At 43.5% G+C, this 20,645-nt stretch overlaps 1 protein-coding gene across 1 annotated transcript in view; it reads left to right on the top strand.

The window, feature by feature from the left end:
* The first annotated feature begins 11,132 nt into the window (after positions 1 to 11,132).
* Positions 11,133 to 20,645, top strand: part of LOC309565282 (uncharacterized protein) — a 69,247-nt gene continuing 59,734 nt past the window's right edge. The window contains exon 1 of the mRNA XM_082270179.1: positions 11,133 to 11,412. Within this exon, the coding sequence (XP_082126305.1) occupies positions 11,200 to 11,412 (213 nt within the window). The 5' untranslated portion in view covers positions 11,133 to 11,199. The remainder of the gene's footprint in view (positions 11,413 to 20,645) is intronic.

The raw sequence follows: 20,645 nt of genomic DNA, 5'->3' as shown, positions 1-20,645 counted from the left end.
CTAGGGTGGCTGAACACACTCTCCTGGGTCTGTTACTGTTTAATGCCAGGAAAAATATTACGCTCCACTGGAAGCAATGGGCTCCTCCCACGCTTTCACAGTGGAAGAAACTGGTAAATTCTGTGATACCTCTTTACAGGGACACCTATCTTCACAGAGGCTGCCCAAAGAAACATGAAAGAGTTTGGGCCAAGTGGCTGGTGGACTCCTTAACTGCTATGGCTGACTAGAACCTGGCTCTTCTCCCCTGCCCTGGGTCCACTGAGCCAGGAGTATTCATTACATTAATCTTGACATCACTAAACCCACGGCTCCTCATGATAATGTTTTGTACTCCTTCTGCCTTGTTTTATTGGCAACATGTCGTATGGTGGTTTTCCTGACCCCTGTGTGGGTAACGTATTGTGATCTGTATGCTGTTATGATTGTTGTATTATGAACCAAAGCACTTGTTTTGTTGTATGTGTTGTAAGCAAATAATAAAAAGGTTAAAAAAAAAAAATAGTTAAAGCACATCTGTGGACTACCCAATTGTCCTGATACCCAAATTGGATTGACCAGCAAAGAACAGGAGCCAGAGCTAACATTAAAACTATAACTGATGCTACCCTCTAGGAATGTGTCATTAAATTCTGTGGACAAGTATCTTCTGGTTGTCTTTATGCCCAGTGGCGGCCGGTTCGTTAGGGGCGCAGGGGCACCACCCCCCCATCCATGCATCGGGCCCACTAATCTGCATGCAGGGGCGCCAAACGCATGGAGTTCAAAGGGGATTTTTTATTTTTTTTTGCATCACCTGATCAGAGGCTCTAATAGGGCGATGCAAAGGGTGGACCCGGGCCGCAGAGCAGTGCGTCCTGAGCCCACCCATTGTGTGACAATAGCGAATGAAAATTCGCTATTGTCACACCGATCCTCCTCCTGGCCAATCAGGAAGCGCGTCCGATACGCGCTTCCTGATTGGCCGCAAGGCAAACCCCATGCCATTGGCCGAGGAGGAGGCGGGAGCGGAAGGACTGGAGGCGATGCGCCGCCTGGACCGTCTCTGTTCGGGGGACTGAGGAGAAGCCGATCGCCACCGCTGCTGCTCCAGGTAAGTAAGGGGGCACGCACGCTGATCTCTGCATTGGGGGAATGTATGCTGGTCACTACATTGGGGGCAAGCACGCTGATCTGTTGGATAGCTGGACCTGCTATGGCTCGAAATACCTCCGCTCCAATCCCGTCCTTTGATGTTTCCTCACAAGGACCCAGTCACCTGGTTGAATAGAATGTACACCGGTTATCGTGTAAGGGCATGGGAGAGACTCCCGAACCCTATGATGGACCTTTTGGAGCTCCCTTTGCCAGGACTGTACCTACCCCGTCAGCTGAGAATGTAAAGATGACAGCTGCTCAGGAAAGTACAATCCAGTCTCTGGTTGACTCCCAAACAAAACCTTGCAGGGTGATAACTCTTGGGCATTACTGATGGGGTAAAGGGCAATGGAAAGACATTCGGGCCATGTTTTTTTTTCTATTCAGCCATTCAACCTTACCGCTACTTTGAGGATGAATCCCTGAAGCACCTTACATACCTCTGCAAAGATCTGACTGGTGAAGTGTGATCCGCAATCCGACTCGATCCTTCCAGGCAGCCCCCAGCGTCAAACTATCTCAGACCGGATCTTTTTTGCGGTGGTAGTGGCATTGACATTGTGAACGGGCCAAGCCTCTGGCCACCCAAAAAAAAAATCCAGACAGACCAAGACAAGCTCGTAGGTTTCTTTGGCAAAGTGATATAGTCCACCTGAATGCGCTGAAAGGGATATTCTGGTTTGGGTGAGTGCCTTCTCGGTAACGTTACCGTTTTCATCTGCGGTAGTAAAGCCAGGGCCAATCCAATGCTACACCTGTGCACACATAACCATCTTTGACTGATGCCCAGGATAATGAGCTGAGTGGGCCATCATTGGAAAAAGTGATCTGAGTAAACACCATTTACCATCAAGACTCCAGATGTCATCTGGAGTGTGTAGCCCCCAAGGCTGTCCATCTCCTCTTTTCCTGAATTTCCGTCCTGGACTGCAGTTTCTTAAATTCTTCTAGCGACACGTCAGAGGGGATGACTAGCATCAGGATCTCTGCCACAGGGCTCAGAGCACCTTCCTTAGCAGCTCTATCTGCCAAGGCATTTCCATTGGCTTCCATAGTCGTCTCAGTAGTATGGCCTTTACCTTCAGAATGGCTATCTCGTGTGGCAAGCAAAAGGCAATGAACAGCCTGTCTATTAACCCCACATTTTTCACCGGCTTCCCCAAACTAGTCAAGAACCATCTTTCCTTCCAGATAAGACCACAATCATGTGCCAACCCAAAAAGCGTATCTCGAATCTGTAAAGAAATTGATCCTCTGATCTTTTTGTATCTCACAGGCTTTTGCTAGTGCCCACAACTCAGCTTCCTGTGCAGACTTATGGGAACCTAAAGAACCTTTTTTACAATTTCACCAGTTGTAGTTACCACATAACCCGTGTGTGGCTTACCATCTAGGGTGTAGTACCTATAACCATCGACAAAAAGGTTAGCGTCTGGAATGGGGGTCTCCTTCACTGGACTGACAGCTGCTGATTCCCACTCCATCAAACAAAGGCAATCGTGTTGTTCCTCATGTCCTACTAAAGTTGGAAATTGATCAGAGAGGGATTAGTAAAGTTTTGAAAATTATAATTTTCCACACAACTTTCTCCCCCCTTCTCTTCCTCCTTAACAGGAAGAAGAGACGCAGGGTTCAAAAATAGTGCATTGTTTAAGGTTACAAGGTCTATGGAGGTCCTTCAATGTCTGTATTCTCTGGTTAGATGTTGGGTACCCTGAGAAATGCAATGACCTAAAAAAAACAACCTTCTCCTTGCAGAACTGGCCTAGCCTGCAATGGAAAGGTTCAGTCATTCGTAAAGACACTGTCTGGCCCGTGAGACGGTGGGAGTTGTCTCCCCTGGAAGGGGAACCTTGCCTCTAAGGTCTTGCGATCTTAGAACAGTTTTGGCTGCATCGGTGTCAATGAGGAAAGGGAGGGGATATTTTAATTCCTCTAGGATGTGGGCTGACACCGGTTTACCAATGCCCTATGATAAGTCAAAGTCATTTCTGACTATACCTACCTTTAAAGTTTCCGGATCCTCCAGAATAAATTGCCACTTACCCGCAGGTTAGTCAGACAATTATGCCTGATGTGCCCTGACTTTCCACATCTATAGCAGACCTGTTAAAAAAAACTCATAGTATGCCACAGAGTTAGAAGGAGAGGGTTCAAGTGTAATGACAGGCTGTTGAGAGATAGAGACAGTGTGAGGTGGAGTATCGAGGTCTGTAGAAAACTGAGATTTAAGTGCAGAGACAGTAGAGTCAATAACAGGCCGTGTATCAGGAGAGACAGTGACAGGTTCAGTGTCAACGAATCTGGCTCGTCTCAGTAAAGTTAGCCCAAAAAAAAGAGCTTCCTCTACTTCCCTCATTGGATCGCTGGACTCGGCTACCTCATCAGGCCAAGTGTACATAATGTGATTCTTCTGGACAGAAACCGCCCTATGTATGCCTTGTTGATTGACCATAATAGATCTCTGAAGCCACAATTGTGCTATGCCTAGCATCTTTGTTGCTTGGAGACTAGTCCTAATTTCAATTATGAACTCCTCCCATCTCCAGACATCAAAGGTACCTTCCAAAGGGATGCCCCAACTGGTTCCCTTGGTTATGCCACTTCCTGAGGGGTCTCATGGCCCGAGCCCCAAACGCAGACATGTACAGTGAAAGTTGTTTGGTCTCCTGGGGGGGGTCTACGTTTCCCCCCCTTGCATGGACGAACCATGGCCCATGTCGATTTGAATCCTTTTCACCTGGTTTAGGTGCAACACTGCCAGGTGCCTGCTTTGACACTGTAAGTAAACACTTCCCGGACTCCGATTATTTTACACGGCCCTCTGTCGGTCAGCTAGAAAACCTCAGCCCGGTGGCTTCATACGGCGCTACAGCTCAGCACTTACTCCCCAACTCCAATTATTTTACACGGCCAAATGTGGGGCGGGTTTCAGTATCTACTCCTCACACGTTGAAGGCTGAAACAAGCATGTCGCTATCACCGTTTCACGTAGACGGCTCAAAGTACACACGTTGGTTTCGACCTAACCCGTACAGCCAAACAACCCTGAAAGCACAATGAAAATCCTCCCTATACAAACCTTGGCTTCAGTCTATTCCTTGATGTTGCATTAAAAATTAAATTGAGATGCCGGTTACTGATTGCACACTGGAAGGTATAACCTCTCTACCTAAAACCCAACCTTCATTATCGAAAACACTACCTCTGTGAGAAATAACTGCTACTCGGCACAGAACAAACCAGAAAACTGAATCCAATATAAGAATGGATCAGTTACACTCCACAATGTAGTCTATCGTTGAAAAAACTTAGTTACAACAATATGGGACAAAATACACTACAAAAACAGCTTAAACACAAATGCTTACAAAAAGACTGAGAACAGTTATAAATAAAAATAGTTACCCCTAAAAACAGATGGGTTGGATATATATATATGTATACTGTATGCTAAATTTGAACAAAAAGACGAACAAAGATTAGCTAGAAAAACAACCGCAATGATCCTGTAAAAAAAATCTCCCTAGATGCTGAATTTCAATTAAAATGAAGAAACCCCTCTTAAAACTGAAATACAGTACAAAAATCACATAGTAGTTCTATAATAAAGTTGTCCTTTTAAACAAAAAAAAGAAAAAAATGTTTAGAAATACCAAAAACGTAAACAACAGAAGGTGGTTTGTTAAAACTCAAAATGGTGGCTCAACCAAGTGGATCTCAATACAAAAACAAAATGATGGCCAAACACATGGTTGACATATGTAAAATGGTTGCACTGAGAACCACCAGCCACAATAGAAGTATGTAAAAACAAAAAGTCAAGCAAACACGTGTTTCTTAGTAAAAAACAAAAAGATGATACTAAAAACAGGAAAAACAGGATTTACGATCAACCATAATCAAAATATAGTGTAGACAATAGCTATCCTCGTGGAATGCTGATTTTCAGCTGCGCAACACAATCTGCCACTTACAACAGAAACTCAGTACAAAACCGGGATGTCTATGCTCAACTCAAGCTTCAGCGTCTAAAACAACCATCAGTTTCACTAATAAACGAGTTGCCACCAAAAACCAATTCTAGCACATACACAAACCAGTTGTTATACTAAAACGCGATATCTGCCGCCAAAACCAACACCGACTGATAATCTATTGCTATCCTATCGAACAATACAACAAAGATGCTAAAAGTAAATATTTAACACTGATATATAGGTTTCTTCCCCAATTAATAGACCTTAACCTCAGCCACAAAAAATTAATACAAAACACCCCATCGTTATACAAAAGAGCGAAAGCTGCAAATGAAAAGGTCCTTTGCTAAGTTGTGTTTCTAACTTCCACAGCGGACAAATAAAGTAGTGCTGGAATGGTGTTTACAGTTAACAGTTTAATTACAAACTGTGTTGAGCTGCTCTCAATTTAGGGGGGAATTACTTAAATGAAAATCAGGTGGAATGTGAGGCGCTAACACCTAATAGTACATTATTCCAAAACACAACCTCAGTTAGTGAAGGAAACAATATGAATGGGGTGAGTATCACCAATGAAAAAGTGCTAAAGTGACTGTGCACAAATGAATTACCTATAAAGATAGGTGATAGTGCAAATATGAGAAAATTGTAAACATATAATTAATAAAGTGCTGGTGCTTAATCTTACACGGTTCACGTGTTGTGATTATGAGTGCTACAATAAAAACATAATAATATACTTCATGCAATAAATAAACACCAATCAGTGACACACCATATAATGATTATACAATAATGCGTTTGCCAAGACAGTTCATAAAAAAATATATAATTTGAATATTCCCAAAAATGCGTGATGCTTTGTTGTGCATTTTTTTCTCTCTTTAACGTGCTTCTTACTATTGGTGGGGTGCCAAAGTGACGCAATGGGTGTCTGATCCTTCACCCAGTGAGCCGGGGTCACTTACCAGATGCACCCAAGCCTCAAGGGACCTATGGTGCAGGTAGAGCTCTTTAAAGGATTTTTCAGCGACACCCTCTTCCTAAGTGGGGATTCAGGGGTGGTTTTCCCTCAGAATGGATGGCTCAAAACTCCTGTTTAAGTGGCTCAGATTCTAAATGGCTCAAGAAAATGACAGGGAGAAAGCCTCATGGTGCAGTATGTATTTATTAAATGAAAATAAGCAGAAGAAAACAACTCACGTTTTCTGGTGCCACACAGGCACTTGACATAGGTAGTATAAAAATGCAGGCAGGGGAGCCGCTATGCTGATCACCAGGAAGCCGCTCCTTACTTCCCACGTTCCAAGCTGTAATTACCGCAAACCGGATGTGACATCGGACATGCTGGACCTCAATGCATTTCGCTACATAAGCGTCATCAGGAAGTGTTCAGCACGGATCACTGGAATCTCAAATAGGCTTAAACGAGCTCTCATTGGTTGTGTGATCTGCGCGTTATTATGCTAATTTCCAATCAGGATTTGCCCACAGTAAATATGGAAAAAGATGAAAGATCCTTTAAAGAGCTTTACCTGTACCGTAGGTCCCTTGAGGCCTGGGTGCATCTGGTAAGTGACCCCGGCTCACTGGGTGAAGGATCAGACACCCATTGCGTCACTTTGGCACCCCACCAATAGTAAGAAGCACGTTAAAGAGAGAAAAAAACACCACGCATTTTTGGGAATATTCACATTATATATTTTTTTTATGAATTGTCTTGGCAGTTGTAATAAAGTGCACAGTGCTAAATAAATAAACCAAAATATATTAGTGTATAAATATACAAATGAGGTGATAGCAGATATAATAAAGTGCACAGTGCTAAATAAATAAACCAGAGTATGTTAGTGCATAGATATACAAGTGAGGGTGATCAAAATATTCACAGTAATAACCAAGTCCCAAAATATATTCCTTAGTGGTCTTGTGCAAAAAAATGTCCTAGTAAGGTTTCTCCAGTGTTCAAATTGCTGGTATAATCGGCATAACTCATGTCATAAGGGGTGCACACTCACCGGATTTAGCACTGTGCACTTTATTACATCTGCTATCACCTCATTTGTATATTTATACACTAATATATTTTGGTTTATTTATTTAGCACTGTGCACTTTATTACAACTGCTATCACCTTTAGGAAATAATAATATTTCCTCACTTATTGTTCATCATTCAGGTGTGTGAACAAGGAATTGTTCACCCCTGATTGCTTAAAAGCAAGCGCTATATTAACCCCTCAGGGGGCTATTACCTATAAATGCATTATTGTGTAATTATTATATGGTGTGTCCCGGTTTGGTGTTTATTTATTGCATGAAGTATATTATTATGTATTTATTGTAGCACTCAGAATCACAACATGTGAACAGTGTAAAATTAAGCACCAGCACTTTATTAATTATATGATTACAATTTGCTCATATTTGCATGATCACCTATCTTTATAGGTAATTTATTTGTGCACAGTCACTTTAGCACTTTTTCATTGGTGATACTCACCCCATTCATATTGTTTCCTTCACTAACTGAAGTTGTGCTTTGGAATAATGTACTATAGGTGTTAGTGCCTCACATTCCACCAAACAAAGAAAGTAAGCTTTGGTCTTAAACAACAAATTTTCAAAAACTGAAATGCAGTGTCTTACCACACACGGCCGGCCTTGGTTGCACCAGACCCGACTCATTCCCCTCTGTTTTTCCGCTGTGAAGTTTAGAAACCTTCTGTTAGAACTTCCTGGCTCGCCATTACTGTTGTGGAAATTAATGGGGTTTGGAGCATAGAAATTTGCTCGATGTGCTGAAAAGCAACCTTGTGGATATTAATACGTGCCAAATGCCATTAAATCTTTTGTACTGAAAAGTACAATGTACAGCTCTTTTGTATAAGGTTATCCAAGCGCTCGGCGACAAAGAAAGAAACAGATGCACGCTGTGTCAAATCGATGCCAACTGAAGATTCTCTTCCATTAGAGCAGAGCCCAGGTTTATTTATAGTCAGAGAACAAAAGGGGGTTACAGGGGAGGTGGCGTCAACACCACCAATCACAGACATGTATACTTTCAAAAGTACAATAGGAAAGCGGAGTACATGTTTATGGACAAACACGGCCGTGTGCACGAGACTCCAACTGCCAAATGAAAGCGAAACAAAGCAACATCGCTGCCACATGGATTCTCATGGACTCGGCCATGCCAATCCACAAGCATGCACTATCATCATAACCTGTTAAGAGTGAATCCTATATAATATAGTTCATAAAAAACATATTTGATAGTGATCATTCTACTGTTCCATTGAATGGGACTTTACTATATCTGCAAAAGACAATAGCAGCAGTATTGCAATCACATTGATCAAATATGACAGAGGGATGGCAGCCATTAATCCTGGTAAAGGGCAGATATTATCAAGACGATTAAGAATTCCACATCACAAACATATCTCTGTCAGTGAATACTGGGGCCCCGACTGGTTGATATACATTTGTGCGGTGGAGTTCTCCTTGCACTGCCATAGATCCGGACCAGCACCGCCGATAGGGATGATCAGGCTACAAGTAGCATGCAGTCTCCATTTAGTGGAAGGTTTCCACAATTACAGGTCTTTCCTCAAGGCCAGTTAAAGCAATATTCGCTGTACATAGTGATTACCGGTAAACTGACACTGGGGGACATAATGGCAATTTAACTAAAAATACATGCTATAGAAATGTCCACATAAATATTAATAACATTTTCATAACAAAGTCCATCTAGTTCAACTGATAATCAGTAATCTTAACAAAGTAATTGGGAGCCAAATAACTACTGCAACCAGCATATAACATTAAACAAAGGCATATAGATGCACACCAGTATAGAAATAATGCAAGCTTTATATAAGAAGTGATTAATAACAATACATACATCAAGTGTAAAAAAAAAGGTGCTATAATCAAAGGGCCTAATAGGAGTTCTGGGGGAATAGATATATCCAGGTGTATATAGAGTTATTATTAGAGATACCTCCAGACATAAATGTTGCAGCAAAGTCCAGTTGCAGGGGCCCCTGAGGATGATGTGGCATCGGTCTTTGTGCTGGAGACCTGAATACAAGATCAGCAGTCATGGTCCTCCAATTGGTGTCCGACCAGCATGGAGTGGGACCTCTCACTGGCAGGAACTGTGGTGTGGCACTGGAACTCAGAGTCAACTTATCTACTGTGTGCTCTATTCTCTCTATAGTAGTTTATATTAGACTCTTATGGCCTGGGTGAAAATACAACAGCAGCAACTCCGTGGACAGGACATGTGTCTCAGTTCTCTCTCAGTCTACTTCCTGGAAACTATCCTTTATAAATATATCAAAGGCCTCCATTCTGGGGTTTCTGACCTAGACAGCAGGGACAAGAAGTGATATGAATAAATAACTCTATGACAGTAAAAAGCAAAATGTTATTCTTTCATTGTGCATAGTGTTGCATGTGTCTCCAGGTTCTATTTCCAGGTTCCCAGGTTTTATTTTACTATGCCCCCATAAGTACACCTCACTGTGCAATCTGTCCACACAAACAATTTAGTGCTGCATGTATCAATTACTTCTAATTTTTTATTTCTTTTTTTAATGTGGGAGTTGTTATTAAATGTATATAGCGGGAGAGAAAGAGCGGCGCCGACCTACGTGCAGCGTGTAGATAACAGGAAATTTATTGAACTAAAAACACTCACATTTTTTTACATTTGGTAAAGGCATGGATAGTGTGTAGGGCACGCTGTTATAGCTGGGTCCTGGTGGCAAGCAGCGGTCCTGTGTCTTCCAGCGTTCTGGGAGGTTCTGGGAGGAGAGGAGGAGGGCTGTCGCCACCTGTCGACTCGAGTGGCAGCGGTGGGCGTGTCCCGACTGGCGTGCGTTTGGAGCATGCGTGCTCCTTCATCAGGCCCTACACACTATCCATGCCTGTACCAAATGTCACAAATGTAAGTGTTTTCATTTCAATAAATTGCCTGTTATCTACACATTGCACTTAGATCGGCGGAGCTCTCTCTCTCCCCCCGTTTACTTATTACAGAGCTGCTTCATACTCTGCGAGCTGGCAACAGACCTCCATTTGCACCAGCATCATGGACTCTGGTTTTTGATCTATACTTTGATCTACACATTGACTGTTATTTGTTGACACTTGTCAATTGATGTCACATTGCTCCCCATTCGTCTCATTGGCTGTCTTCCCCCTTAGCGTTCATCCTCCTCTGCTCCCTCCATATCTATAAAATGTATATGTAAATGTAAAATGTATATGTCCCTTTTTGCACACCCGCAGTGGAGCCCAACTTATGTATTTGCACACAGGCCCACTAGATTAAGTACTGTATCTATGAAGAAGCAGCATTGGCATTCTAAGACAGGAATACTGTATGCTAGGACTACAAAACCTCCACTTGAGTTGTTTTGTAGTCTACAGAGAGAATTGGGAACAATGCTGATAACAGTCAGCAGAAGCAGAGAGCACAGCAAGTTATCACCTTGCTAGATCTCTGGCAGGATCAACATGCTTTTTATTGTACTTTTTTGAGCAGATATAACAAAATGCTTTAGGTGGTATATTTAACAGACTAAAATGGAAGAAAAAGGAATATGTCAGCTAACCCAGATCTGTGCAGATTCCATTTGTACATTCTGTGATTAATCTATTGCTTCCCTAGCTATAGAGAGGGGGGCTAAACATCCCTCATAAATGCACCAGGAATCATTCAAATTGGAGAAAAATGTTTGGATATCAACAATTTTAATGAATAACAAATGGTTTTGAAAATCCCTACATTATCAAACAAAACTGTACACTCAATTCAGAAATATCAACCATGAGATGTAGATTTGGTGGACCTAAACATATAAGCTTGGAAAATAGCAAACACAAAGTAAAGCTTATTGACAACAGTTGTACAATATTTGCTAAGGGATACTTGTCCCGTCTCTTAGAAGTGTGTTTAGAGGGAGAGGCTTGGCTTCCATTATGTTATGTATGAGGTGTGGCAATACTTAGGGGCACAGTTGTTGTACATATCAGCTAATCTGTACCTAACATTGCAGGGCTACAGAATGATTCTCTTTCTATTATTGAATGCGTTACTGTTATGCTATAATTGTGAAGTTATTAAAAAGGAAAATGCTCCCAGTCTCGGTAGCTGGAGAACGTTGCCACTGGATGCAGAGAAAGTAATTCAACTGGAAAAGTTTATAGAGGACACCTGGAACGAGGAAAGTGACAGTTTATATTGGTATAAGGTTAAAACGCTACATGCCTCTATGCAGGTAAAAAGCTACATTTTATGTTTCTTGTTTCTAGTATTTTGTAATTATATTGCATATATTATGTTTCTATTGCTGCTAAACTGTTGTGCTCAACCGTGACTTAAATGGGACTAAAATAGGCTTATTCTTAATGGCCAAGAGTTACGCAAAATACAAAAATCTATAGGAATAAGTCAAAATGTATGGTTCATTGATTGCCATGCTGATTGTTGTGTTTTACTGTACTATTCTTTCTAGACACTACTTCACTAAGTAAGCAACTGCTGCAAGGCCACACAATGTCCTGGCTTATTATTGGGACTCCTGAATACATGACTGAGGAATATAAAGAAGTTTGGGGATTCAATGGGATTTCAAGTTTAGAGTGTTGACCTTTTTACCTAGAATAAATAGCCACTTACCTGCTCCTTACATAGTTACATAGTCACATAGTTACTGAGGTTGAAAAAAGACATCAGTCCATCCAGTTCAACCTATGATGTGTGTGTGTGTTTGCTGTTAACCGTACATTGCATACCCCTGTATGTTGTGGTCTCTAAGGTGCCCATCTAATAGTTTTTTGAAACTATCAATGCTTCCTGCTGATACGACTGCTTGTGGAAGAGAATTCCACATCCTTACCGCTCTTACAGTGAAGAACCCCTTACGCATTTTAAGGTTAAACCGCCTTTCCTCTAGTTTTAGTGAGTGGCCACGTGTCTTATTGTATTCCCTTACTTTGAATAGTTTGTTCCTTATGCTAGGGTCGCCTGTACAGTATTTGTACATTGATATCATATCCCCCCTCAATCGTCTCTTCTCCAGAGAGAATAGGTTCAGTGCTTGTAGTCTTTCCTCATAGCTGATGTCCTCCATTCCCCTAATTATTTTTGTTGCCCTTCTCTGGACTCTTTCCAATTCCAGCACATCCTTCCTGAGGACCGATGCCCAGAACTGGACAGCATACTCCAGATGTGGCCGGACCAGAGTCTTGTAGAGTGGGAGAATAATCTCTTTATTTCTGGAGTGAATCCCCTTTTTTATACATCCCAGTATTCTGTTGGCATTGCATGCCACTGCCAAGCCTGTTGTCTACCAGTACCCCCAATTCTTTTTCCATCCTAGACTCACCCAGAGGTTCCCCCCTAGTGAGTAGTTTGCTTTCTGGTTTCTGGCCCCCAGGTGCATTACTTTACATTTTTCAACATTAAACCTCATCTGCCATGTAGTTGCCCACCCCGTTATTTTGTTCAGGTCCGCTTGCAAGGTTTCCACATCCTGCATAGAAGATATTGGCAAGCCTAGTTTAGTATCATCTGCAAATACTGAGATTGTACTAGATATCCCCTCCTCTAGATCATTTATGAATAAATTAAACAGGATTGGTCCCAGGACAGAACCCTGGGGGACCCCACTTTCCACACCCGCCCAATCCGAGTACTCCCCGTTATTCACCACCCTCTGGACTCTCCCCTGGAGCCAGTTCTCTATCCAGGTACTCACCTTATGGTCCATACCTACCTTCTTTAGTTTGTACAGTAAGCGTTTGTGGGGAACGGTGTCAAAGGCCTTTGCAAAGTCCAGATACACCACATCCACCGGCTTTCCCTTATCTAGGTGGCAGCTCACTTCATTGTAGAAGGTTAATAGATTGGTTTGGCAAGAACGATTTTTCATTAATCCATGCTGATTACTACTTATAATACCGTTTTCATTACTAAAGTCTTGTATGTGGTCTCTTAATATCCCCTCCAAAATTTTTCAGACTACTGATGTTAGGCTGACCGGCCTATAGTTACCCGGGATACATCTCGGCCCCTTTTTAAATATTGGTACCACGTTGGCTTTTTTCCAATCAGCTGGCACCATACCCGTCTGTAAACTATCCTTAAAGATCAAGAATAATGGTCTGGCAATCACCTGGCTGAGCTCATTAAGAACCCTCGGGTGCAAGCCATCCGGTCCCGGGGATTTATTTATGTTAAGTTTCTCTAGTTTAGCTCTAAGTCTATCTTCTGTTAGCCATGGCGGCACTTCCTGAGGTGTATTATTTAGTTCGGCCTTACAAGCAAGGTTCGTGTAGCCCCCCGATTCTTTTGTGAAGACTGAAGAGAAGAAATTATTTAACACTTCCGCCTTTTCTCTGTCCTCAGTGGCCATATTTCCTTTATCATCTTTTATGGGGCCAATGTGTTCTGGCCTCACTTTCTTACTGTTTATATACTTAAAGAATTTCTTGGGGTTCTTTTTACTCTCCTCCACTATATGTCTCTCGTGTTCTATTTTAGCCGCCCTGATTTCATCTTTACATTTCTTATTACACTCTTTGTAATGCTTAAATGCTGCCAATGACCCCTTAGTATTGTATTTTTTGAAGGCCTTTTCTTTAGCACTAATATACATTTTTATGTTGGAGTTTAGCCACCCAGGGTTTAGTTTTGCTCTTTTAAATTTATTTCCCTTTGGAATGAACTGGCCAATCCCCTTGTTAAGTATGCTCTTGAAGCACTCCCATTTTTCCTCCATGTTCTTTGTTCCCAGGGTTCTATACCATTTGATATTTTCTAGCAGCGAGCGCAGTTTAGGGAAATTGGCTCTTTTGAAATTCAGTGTCCTTATATTACCCTTGTGTTTCCTATTACTGTAATTAATACTGAAACCAATTGACCTATGGTCACTGTTTCCTAAGTTGTCCCGTATTTCTATATCCGTGAGCAGGTCTGTATTGTTGGTAATCAGTAGGTCAAGTACCGCATTGTTTCTTGTCGGTGCATTCACCATCTGACCCATGAAATTGTCCTGCAAAACATTTAGGAACTGCCTAGCCTTGGCTGAGTGCGCAGTTCCTTCTGCCCAGTCTATATCTGGATAATTAAAGTCCCCCATTATAATGACATTTCCCATCCTTGCTGCCAATCCTATCTGTAACATGAGGTCCTCCTCACCCTCCTTCCTCTGGTTGGGGGGCCTATAGCATACACCCAATATTACCTTCCCCACCGTGCCTTCCCTTTGAAGCTCTACCCATAGGGATTCTGCCTCGTCCTTAGCTCCATTATTAATATCATCCCTCATATTTACCTGTATACTGTTCTTAATATACAGACATACCCCTCACCCTTTTTTACCTTCTCTATCCCTGCGATAAAGGGAATACCCCTTTATGGTCGCCATCCAGTCATGGGAGCTGTCAAACCAAGTCTCAGTTTTCCCCTCAAAATCTAAGTCCTCCTCAAACATCAGCAGCTCCAGCTCTCCCATCTTGTTGGCCAGGCTCCTGGCATTGGTATACAAACCTCTTAATTTTGATCGGTTACATATATCCTGCTCTCTTGATTTTTCCCAATACCCACCCTGGGTTTAGGAGCTCCGAACACCCTACCGCTAATGCCCCCATTTCTGCCCTCTGAATCTTGCTTTCCACTGGCTAATTCTACATCTGTACCCTCCCCCCCGTCACCTAGTTTAAAAGCCCCTCTAACTTTGTGGCCATCCTCTCACCCAGTACGGCTGCACCCTCCCCATTTAGGTGCAATCCGTCCCTACCAAAGAGCCGGTGGCCGACTGAGAAGTCGGCCCAGTTCTCCAGGAACCCGAAACCCTCCTTACTACACCAGCTCCTCAGCCACTTGTTAACTTCCCTAATCTCCCGCTGCCTCTCTTGTGTGGCTCGAGGTACAAGTAGTATTTCGGAAAATACTACCTTGGAGGTCACATAGTTACATAGTTACATAGTTAGTGAGGTTGAAAAAAGACAACAGTCCATCCAGTTCAACCTATGATGTGTGTGTGTGTGTTTGCTTTTAACCGTACATTGTATACCCCTGTATGTTGTGGTCTCTAAGGTGACCATCTAAAAGTTTTTTGAAACTATCAATGCTCCCTGCTGATACGACTGCTTGTGGAAGAGAATTCCACATCCTTACCGCTCTTACAGTGAAGAACCCCTTACGCATTTTAAGGTTAAACCGCCTTTCCTCTAGTTTTAGTGAGTGGCCACGCGTCTTATTGTATTCCCTTACTCTGAATAGTTTGTTCCTTATGCCAGGGTCGCCAGTACAGTATTTGTACTTTGATATCATATCCCCCCTCAATCTTCTCTTCTCCAGAGAGAATAGGTTCAGTGCTTGTAGCCTTTCCTCATAGCTGATGTCCTCCATTCCCCTAATTATTTTTGTTGCCCTTCTCTGGACTCTTTCCAATTCCAGCACATCCTTCTTGAGGACCGGTGCCCAGAACTGGACAGCATACTCCAGATGTGGCCGGACCAGAGTCTTGTAGAGTGGAAGAATAATCTCTTTATTTCTGGAGTGAATCCCCTTTTTTATACATCCCAGTATTCTGTTGGCTTTACTTGCAGCGGCTTGGCATTGCATGCCACTGCCAAGCCTGTTGTCTACCAGTACCCCCAAGTCTTTTTCCATCTTAGACTCACCCAGAGGTTCCCCCCCTAGTGAGTAGCTTGCTTTCTGTTTTTTGGCCCCCAAGTGCATTACTTTACATTTTTCAACATTAAACCTCATCTGCCATGTAGTTGCCCACCCCGTTATTTTGTTTAGGTCTGCTTGCAAGGTTTCCACATCCTGCATAGAAGATATTGGCATGCCTAGTTTAGTATCATCTGCAAATACCGAGATTGTACTAGATATCCCCTCCTCTAGATCATTTATGAATAAATTAAACAGGATTGGTCCCAGGACTGAACCCTGGGGGACCCCACTTTCCACACCCGCCCAATCCGAGTACTCCCCATTAATCATCACCCTCTGGACTCTCCCCTGGAGCCAGTTCTCTATCCAGGTACTCACCTTATGGTCCATACCTACCTTCCTTAGTTTGTACAGTAAGCGTTTGTGGGGAACGGTGTCAAAGGCCTTTGCAAAGTCCAGATACACCACATCCACCGGCTTACCTTTATCTAGGTGGCAGCTCACTTCATCGTAGAAGGTTAATAGATTGGTTTGGCAAGAACGATTTTTCATAAATCCACGCTGATTGCTACTAATAATACAGTTTTCATTACTAAAGTCTTGTATATGGTCCCTTAATATCCCCTCCAAAATCTTGCAGACTACAGATGTTAGGCTGACCGGCCTATAGTTCCCCGGGATACACCTCGGCCCCTTTTTAAATATTGGTACCACGTTGGCTTTTTTCCAATCAGCTGGCACCATACCCGTCTGTAAACTATCCTTAAAGATCAAGAATAAGGGTCTGGCAATCACCTGGCTGAGCTCTTTAAGAACCCTCGGGTGCAAGCCATCCGGTCCCGGTGATTTATTTGTGTTAAGTTTCTCTAGTTTAGTTCTAAGTCTATCTTCTGTTAGCCATGGCGGCACTTCCTGAGGTGTGTTGTTTAGTTCGGCCTTACAAGCTAGGTTCGTGTAGCCCCCCGATTCTTTTGTGAAGACTGAAGAGAAGAAATGATTTAACACTTCCGCCTTTTCTTTGTCCTCAGTGGCCATATTACCTTTGTCATCTTTTATGGGGCCAATGTGTACTGGCCTCGCTTTCTTACTGTTTATATGCTTAAAGAACTTCTTGGGGTTCTTTTTGCTCTCCTCCGCTATATGTCTCTCGTGTTCTATTTTAGCCGCCCTGATTTCGCCTTTACATTTCTTATTACACTCTTTGTAATGATTAAATGCTGCCAATGACCCCTCAGTCTTGTATTTTTGAAGGCCTTTTCTTTAGCACTAATATGCATTTTTATGTTGGTGTTTAGCCACCCAGGGTTTAATTTTGCTCTTTTAAATTTATTTCCCTTTGGAATGCACTGGTCAATCCCCTTGTTAAGTATGCTCTTGAAGCACTCCCATTTTTCCTCCGTGTTCTTTGTTCCCAGGGTTCTATCCCAATTGATATTTTCTAGCAGCGAGCGCAGTTTTGGGAAATTGGCTCTTTTGAAATTCAGCGTCCTTATATTACCCCTCTGCTTCCTATAACTGTAATTAATACTGAAACTTATTGACCTATGGTCACTGTTTCCTAAGTTGTCCCGTATTTCTATATCCGTGATCAGGTCTGTATTATTGGTAATCAGTAGGTCAAGTACCGCATCTTTCCTCGTCGGTGCATTCACCATCTGACCCATGAAATTGTCCTGCAAAACATTTAGGAACTGCCTAGCCTTGGCTGAGTGTGTGGTTCCTTCTGCCCAGTCTATATCTGGATAATTAAAGTCCCCCATTATAATGACGTTTCCCGTCCTTGCTGCCAATCCTATCTGTAAAATGAGGTCCGCCTCCCCCTCCTCCCTCAGGTTGGGGGGCCTATAGCATACGCCCAATATTACCTTCCCCACCGTGCCTTCCCTTTGAAGCTCTACCCATAGGGATTCTGCCTCGTCCATAGCTCCATTATTAATATCATCCCTCATATTTATAGGTCCTACTCCTCAACTTAGCTCCTAATTCCCTGAAATCGTTTAGGACTCTCCATCTTCCTCTGCCTATGTCATTGGTACCCACGTGTACCATGACAGCTGGGTCTTCCCCAGCCCCACCCAATAATCTGTTCACCCGATCCGCGATGTGCCGAACCCGAGCGCCCGGCAAACAACAGACTGTTCGGCGCACGCGGACTTTGTCACAGATTACACTGTCTGTCCTTCTAATAATTGAGTCTGCTACCACCAGCACCTCTCTTTCCTTTCCCTTTCTCCCGGCCTCACTGGAGGAGTTCTTCCCCTGGCAGCTAGGGGCGTCACTCTGCTCCCGCAATGCTGGTCTCTGACTGGTTTTCCCAACATCACACAACAGGGCGTATCTATTGGGGTGCTCCAGCCCAGGATCAGCCTCCTTGCCTTGTCCCCTTCTACCCCTCCTAACTGTCACCCCTCTACTCTGCTCTGATGCCTGCACCTCCAATACTCCACCCACCTCTGTGCAGACCCCTGCCTGCACCTGACTGGTACGATCCTGGCTCTCCTCCGGTATGGACATTCATCTCAGTGTTGCCAGCTGCTTCCCTAGATTCAGGACCTGAGCTTCCAGGGAAGCAACGTGCTTACATTTTGCGCATTTGTATTCGCCCTTGATCACATGTCTGAGGAACGCATACATATCACAAGGTGTACACCGAGTCGGATCTCCACACCCGCCGGGCATTGTACCTACTAATCTAATCTAATGGGGATTCAGCGATTTAAGTCTATCCTATGTGGCTATTTCCTGGCTTCCTAACTCTACCTTCTCACCCTCTGGTACTCCTCTACACTCGCTTGACACTCAGTTGCACAACACTCACAATCTCACAGCCCGGTCAGTTGCACAACACTCAGTCGCACAGCCCGGTCATTCGCACAACACTCACAATCGCACAGCCCGGTCAGACGCACAACACTCAGTCGCACAGCCCGGTCAGACACACAACACTCAGTCGCACAGCCCGGCCAGTCGCACAACACTCACAGTACACTCAGGTAGCAATAGGTACTCCCAGACACTCAGGTAGCAATAGGTACTCCCAGACACTCAGGTAGCAATAGGTACTCCCAGACACTCAGGTAGCAATAGGTACTCCCAGACACTCAGGTAGCAATAGGTACTCCCAGACACTCAGGTAGTAATAGGTACTCCCAGACACTCAGGTAGCAATAGGTACTCCCAGACACTCAGGCAGTAATAGGTACTCCCAGACACTCAGGCAGTAATAGGTACTCCCAGACACTCAGGCAGTAATAGGTACTCCCAGACACTCAGGTGGTTGGGGGGGGGGGCTCATAAATAGTCTGATGCTTGGAGCAGAGTGTGTGGATCCTGGGCCCAGTCCTGCCAGAGCAGTTCCTTTTCAGAGACTCTGCCCCTCAGGGCAGTCTGCTGGAAAAGCTGCATGAAGGTCAATGAGGTCCCAGCTATAGTCTAAGCTGGGGGCCTAATTTCCTTAGTCTGGGATTCTTATTATGGTCTTCTTTATCGCAGAATAGTGAGAAGAGAAGTGTCCTCAACAACTGCAGTTATTTCAGGGTATCCCGTGTTCTCCCTGCACCCATCCCAGGTAATCCAGCAATAAAAAAATACAAAAGACACCCCTGGTCTGTTTTTTTCAAGCCAGTAAGAAGGATGGAGATGCTGTGTGCTTGGCCGTGTGTGCACTAGGGTTGCCACCTGTCCAGGATTCACCCAGACAGTCCGGATTTTGAATCATGTGCCTGGGTTTCAGTCGGAAAACCAGATACACTATTCAGACCGGCCTGTGGCTCACTGTGCCTGTGCCTAACCTGTCCCGCCATGGCCGAGTCCCGGGATAAGGTCCACAGTGACAGATATAATGTCTCTGCTCCTCCTGCATTACGAATGCACCACCAGACCAAGGTTCTCCCTACCGTCTCATCAGTGCCTTGATTATTAGTGCAGCCCTATCAGTGCAGCATATCAGTACCCATCAGTGGAGCATATCAGTGCCCATCAGTGCCGCCTATCAGTGCAGCCTTATCAGTGCCCATCAGTGCAGCCTTATCAGTGCCCATCAGTGCTGCCTCATCAGTGGTCATCAGTGCCTCTTCAGCAGTGCAGCCTCAACAGTGCCTATCAGTGCAGTCTCTTCAGGGCCAATCCGTGTAGCCTTCTCAGCATCAGTGCAGCCTCATCAGTGCCCATCAGTTCAGCCTCATTAGTGCCTCGTCAGCCTCAAAAGCCACAGTGTGAGAAATTACCCTTTAACTGGCATTTTACCCTGTGTGTGTGTCACATTATGTGTCTGTACCAAGGGGCCATTTGGGTGATTTCTGTTATCATTATGTTTTAAAAGGGAGCCTAACAACTATGAGAAAATAAATGGCTTCATATGATCACTATCCTTAAATAAAATAATTTTTTTTGGCATGACCTGTCATATTTTCAATATCAATGCCAAATGTCACAATTTCTGCCACGGTATGCAAACTTTTGAGTACAACTGTATCAATAACCTGTGTAAGTACCCTTATCACAGCTATTATTTCAGGTTAAAAAAAGTCCACAGAGGGTAGCATAGTGAGTTTTAAAGTAAGATTTCTAAAAGAACAAATGTTATATATCCCGTGATTTACCCGTCAATGTGACAGTCAATATAAATAACTCATGGACCGCCTCCAAAATTTAGCAGGCATCTCACATTTAATAGTTGAGCCAAACAATAGATACCAGATAATTCTGCGCTCAATGCCCTTTACAGGACTTAGTAGTGTGATATAGAGGTGTGGAGTGATGGCACAGGAGTCTGGCTAAAACACAAAAGACCTGTGTTTACTGAATTAACACTAGCTTGCCTGA

The sequence above is a fragment of the Pelophylax lessonae genome, assembly GCF_965119305.1.
Source record: "Pelophylax lessonae genome assembly, chromosome: 10".
Classification (NCBI taxonomy): domain Eukaryota; kingdom Metazoa; phylum Chordata; class Amphibia; order Anura; family Ranidae; genus Pelophylax; species Pelophylax lessonae.
This window is presented reverse-complemented; position numbering and strand designations above follow the sequence as displayed.